Source organism: Gadus morhua, chromosome 21, assembly GCF_902167405.1.
Source record: "Gadus morhua chromosome 21, gadMor3.0, whole genome shotgun sequence".
In the NCBI taxonomy this organism is placed as follows: domain Eukaryota; kingdom Metazoa; phylum Chordata; class Actinopteri; order Gadiformes; family Gadidae; genus Gadus; species Gadus morhua.
The window spans coordinates 2,343,132-2,348,356 of NC_044068.1; the positions used below are offsets into that span (position 1 = coordinate 2,343,132).

The window sequence follows — 5,225 nt, forward strand, 5'->3', positions numbered from 1 at the left end:
CTGGCCGACACTGGAACAGCGCCCCCCGCGGGCCCTCAATAACGTCCCCCGCTGGCCGGCACTGGAACAGCGCCCCCCGCGGCCCGACGCTGCAGCAGAGCCCCCCGCTGGCCGGCACTGGAACAGCGCCCCCCACTGGCTGACACTGGATTGCTATGTATAATTCAGAGTTATCACAAAATACTTTCAAAGACATGAAATAGAACATCAACATGAGCAAAAACGTTATTTATAAATGTATGACTTTATTAAAAGATTTGTGCAGAAACATAAAACAATTTGTGTCTCAAAGGCAGTGTACAAAAGCAACATCTAAACATACATTTTCCTCCTTATGGAGCTAATCTTTTAGCGTAGCCTGTGATCGGTGTGACATTACTACCAGACATTTAGAAAAATATTTTTTAATGATTTTTGTTTAAAATCCCTGTGAAAAGGGGTCCAGGAGCTAGCTAGAAGTCAGCTGGCTTAGGCACTTATTGTTTATTTAAGATTGAATGGCAGCTAGCTGTGCTAGTCAATATGCTACGCCTGGCTTCTTGGCCAACATCTCTAGCTTCTTTAGCATCCTAGCGCCTAGCTTCCAGCGGGCTACCCATTGTTTTCCTTAGCTTGAGGAGTTCAGATGCTAAAGCAGCTAGCCGGGTTAGCCGAGGGGACGCCGGGACATTCCACAGTCCCGATCCTCTGTGGGAGGGTCTGTTCCGGGGTTTTGCCCGGGTCCTGAGTCTACTGGGTATACTGGGTATACTGGGTCTACTGGGGCTACTGGGGATACTGGGCCAGTCCTGAGTCTACTGGGTATACTGGGTCTACTGGGGCTACTGGGCCAGTCCTGAGTCTACTGGGTATACTGGGTCTACTGGGTCTACTGGGCCAGTCCTGAGTCTACTGGACCGGGTCATGGGTCTACTAGGGTCTACTGGGAGGGGTCCTGGTCTACTGGGTCTACTAGGAGGGGTCCTGGGTCTACTGGGAGGGGTCCTAGGTCCACTGGGTCTACTGGGCGGGGTCCTGGGTCAACTGGGAGGGGTCCGGGTCTACTGGGCGGGGTCCTGGGTCTACTGGGCCGGGTCCTAGGTCCACTGGGTCTACCTGGAGGGGTCCTGGGTCTACTGGGCCGGGTCCTGGGTCTACTGGGCCGGGTCCTCGTCGAAGGGGGGGAGGAGGTCTTCGAAGTCGACCCCCGAGGCGAGAGCCTCTCGGAGTCGCTCCTTCCTGCCCATCAGCTCACTGGTGGTCGGCCGCTTACCCCACACCTGGGAGGGAGACACTGGTTAGACTGGGAGGGAGACACTGGTTAGACTGGGAGGGAGACACTGGTTAGACTGGGAGGGAGAGACACTGGTTAGACTGGGAGGGAGACACTGGTTAGACTGGGAGGGAGACACTGGTTAGACTGGGAGGGAGACACTGGTTAGACTGGAATGGAGACACTGGTTAGACTGGGAGGGGGACACTGGTTAGACTGGGAGGGAGACACTGGTTAGACTGGGAGAGGGAGACACTGGTTAGACTGGGACCGAGAGAGACACTGGTTAGACTGGGAGGGGACACTGGTTAGACTGGGAGGGAGACACTGGTTAGACTGGGAGGAAGACACTGGTTAGACTAGGAGGGAGAGACACTGGTTCGAATGGGGCCGAGAGAGACACTGGTACGACTGGGAGGGAGAGAGACTGGTTAGACCGGGAGAGAGAGAGACACTGGTTATAACCAGAGTCTCTCCCTCCCGGTCTATAGACCGGGAGGGAGAGACTCTGGTTAGACCGGGAGGGAGAGAGGGAGATGGAGAGAGAGAAGAAATTCAGACGAGGGGGAGGTCATGTGACCCACCGTTCGGGGGGTGAAGCTGATGTCCACCCTGGTGGTTTTCCCGCTGGTGATCCGGGTGTTGTAGAGGATGATGTCATCAGACTCCCTCAGCGACCCCCCCGACGCCACGCCCGGGGGCGGGGCCAGCGAGGGGGTCTGGGTGGTGTTAGCCTATCAGGAGAGAGACGATGAGCACATCCTTTAAACTGATTGGATCCCACAAACCTGGACAGGTTGAGGCCCCTGATGGACTTTAAGCAATCAGGGGCCGAGGGGCCCTGGGTAGTCACTGGGACTAGTGTGGCGATAGCCTAGCCTAGCATTAGCCTACTCATGGTGGGTGATGACTAGCCTATTATTAGCCTACTCATGGAGGGTAATGCCTAGCCTAGCATTATCCTAGTCTAGCATTAACCTGTTCATGGAGGGTAAGGACTAGCCTAGCATTATCCTAGCATTATCCTAGCCTGGCATTATCCTAGACTAACATTATCCTAGCAGTATCCTAGCATTATCCTAGCATTATCCTAGCCTAGCACTTTCCTAGACTAGCATTATCCTAGCAGTATCCTAGCATTATCCTAGCATTACCCTAGCAGTATCCTAGCCTAGCATTATCCTAGCCTAGAAATATCCTAGCATTATCCTAGGCTAGCATTAACCTGTTCATGGAGGGTAAGGACTAGCCTAGCATTATCCTGGCCTAGCACATTCCTAGACTAGCATTATTCTAGCAGTATCCTAGCATTATCCTAGCATTCTCCTAGCATTATCCTGGCATTAGCCTAGCCCACCTTGTCTCTGAGCGCGGCCGGCGCTCTGGGTCTGGTCTGGACCTCCCTCCTCTTCCCCTTCTTGGGGTCCCGGGGGCGGGGCAGCGAGTCCACCTTGGTCCTGACCAGCTCCATGATGCGAGCGTCTGCGTACGTCCGCGCCACGTCCAGACAGCTTTGCTCTGGGGATCAACAGGCGTAGGATGAAGGACCAGCTGCTAATGCTAATGCTACGACGCTAAAGGAACTACAACGGGTCACATCTAGCTCGTGTACAGTGATGGTATGTGTCTGAATATACACAAATTTAACTTCAGTTTTTTCTAAATACATCTTAGGTAATGTGCAGCAAGGAGGTCGTTGGTCCGGGAATAGCGTCTCAAAGAGGAAGGACAAAGATATCGTCCAAACGTTACTGGACGTTTTAGCAGAAAATGATTGGACGCTGCAGAAGGTAATCCTGCGTGGTCTAAGGCTTCTGCCCTGAGAGGGAGGAGGGACTGGTCCTCGGTCTACTGGGTCAGGTCCTCGGTCTACTGGGTCTACTGGGTCAGGTCCATGGTCTAATGGGCCGGGTCCTGGGTCCACTGGGTCTACTGGGTCAGGTCCTGGGTCTACTGGGTCTACTGGGTCAGGGTGGGTCCTGGGTCCACTGGGTCTACTGGGTGGGGTCCTGGTTCTACTGGGTCAGGTTCTTGGTCTACTGGGTCTACTGGGTCAGGTCCTCGGTCTACTGGGTCTACTGGGTCAGGTTCTCGGTCTACTGGGTCTACTGGGTCAGGTTCTCGGTCTACTGGGTCTAATGGGTCAGGTTCTCGGTCTACTGGGTCAACTGGGTGGGGTCCTAGTTCTACTGGGTCGGGTTCTTGGTCTACTGGGTCTACTGGGTCAGGTCCCCGGTCTACTGGGTGGGGTCCTAGTTCTGCTGGGTCTACTGGGTGGGTTTCTGGGTCTACTGGGTGGGGTCCTGGGTCTACTTGGTGGGGTCTACTGGTTCACTACTGGTTCACCAGGAGGCACCTCGCTTGTTCTCGGCCGTGACCTTTGCCCCCGCCTGGAGCAGGAAGTCGACGCACGCGGGCCTGGAGCTCTCGATGGCCCTCATGAGGGGCGTGGCCCCGTTGAGGGCGGCGGCGTCCAGGGGCGCCCCCGCCTCCACCAGCAGCCGCAGGACTTCCTGGTGGCCGCCGTGCGCCGCGTGGTGCAGCGGCGTCCAGAAGAACTGGTCCACCGCCCGCACGTCCGCCCTGAAGAGAGAGAGACCGTTACAGAGGCTGCACTACACCGTCCGGCCTGCGAAGGGCGCCTCACCATGTTACAGGACCTGCACTACACCGTCCGATCTGCAGGGGGCGCCTCACCATGTTACAGGACCTGCACTACACCGTCCGCCCTGCAGGGGGCGCCGCACCACCACCACTGCTTGAAAAGTTTCATAACTTAAAGTGTAATTATGGCGAAAATTGAAACCAGGGTCTTTGTTTTGGCATGTATACCCATCAAATAAGCCCTCCAGATACTTTTTCATTGAAAATCGAGCATAGAGTTTACCCTGTGCAATGTTATGGCTTCCATGTTATTGGTTAGGGGCACCGCGAAAATTCCAAACGGCACTTTTTAACCACTAATATAGCTCAAAATATTACCAAACCTCTGTTGGAGCATGATTAGGGTCCTTACACATAAAACAAAGCATCAACAACATAGTTAGCGTACCGGGAGTTTATTCAAAGACTGTTTTCAAAGTCTGTGCCTTACCAGTAGGTCCATGTTTCAAGGAAAGGTAAGGCACAGACTTGGAAAACAGTATTTTTTAATAAACTCCTGGTAAAAACCAATAACATGGAAGCAAAGCCCCTGCCAAAACAAAGACCCTGGGTTCAATTTTCCCCGAAATTACACTTTAAGCCTCATCTCCTATTAATAACTTTACTGTTCCTAATCTACTGCTCCTTTGATTCCCATATTAACCCCCCCACCCTCCTCCTTTCCTCCTCCTCCCCCCCCCGACCTCCCCCTCCCTTCTCCTCCCCCTCCCTCCTCCTCCTCCCCCTCCTCCCCCCCCCCCCCCCCCTCCTCACCCCAGCTCCAGGAGGTAGCGGGCGACCTCGTAGTTGCCACAGCCGCTGGCCACCATGAGGGGGGTCTTGTAGAAGCGGTCGGTGACGTCGACGGGGATGCCCCCCCCCCGGCTGAAGGCGCGCTCCAGGGTCTCCCGGTCGCCCGTCTTCACCGCCGCGCCGATGTCCACGAAGGCGCGGGGGGGCGGGTCCACGTACCAGGCCGAGTCGTCCTCCAGCGGGTGGCGGGGGGGCCGGTCGCGGTCCCAGCGCCGCGCGTCCGTCACGGGCCGGGACGTCTCCACCAGGAAGCGGGGCGGGCCGCCATCGTCGCGGCGACGCAGCAGGTGGGGCGGCAGCGTGCAGACGGGCAGCGGCACGCCGGGCCGCCCGCCGCCGCGCTTCTTCCCGCCCTTCCCCCCCCCCGCCTTCTTGCCCTTCTTCTTCTTGGCGCCGTACGCCGCCAGCAGGAAGGCCTTGGCCACGTAGCGCCCGCCCCGCAGGAAGTCGGCCAGGCTCAGCACGCCGTCCCGCCGCCGGTCGTGGGCGGCGACCACGGCCGCCAGCTGCTCGGGCC

General features: G+C 56.6%; 1 protein-coding gene across 1 annotated transcript in view; it reads right to left on the bottom strand.

The window, feature by feature from the left end:
- Window positions 1–225: 225 nt before the first annotated feature.
- LOC115534844 (ankyrin repeat and EF-hand domain-containing protein 1-like) overlaps window positions 226–5,225 on the bottom strand; it is a 5,819-nt gene continuing 819 nt past the window's right edge. The window contains exons 2-6 of the mRNA XM_030346125.1: window positions 4,670–5,217; window positions 3,609–3,835; window positions 2,610–2,770; window positions 1,837–1,986; window positions 226–1,259 (exon numbers count right to left, since the gene is read on the bottom strand). Of these exons, the coding sequence (XP_030201985.1) occupies window positions 1,134–1,259; window positions 1,837–1,986; window positions 2,610–2,770; window positions 3,609–3,835; window positions 4,670–5,217 (1,212 nt within the window). The 3' untranslated portion in view covers window positions 226–1,133. The remainder of the gene's footprint in view (window positions 1,260–1,836; window positions 1,987–2,609; window positions 2,771–3,608; window positions 3,836–4,669; window positions 5,218–5,225) is intronic.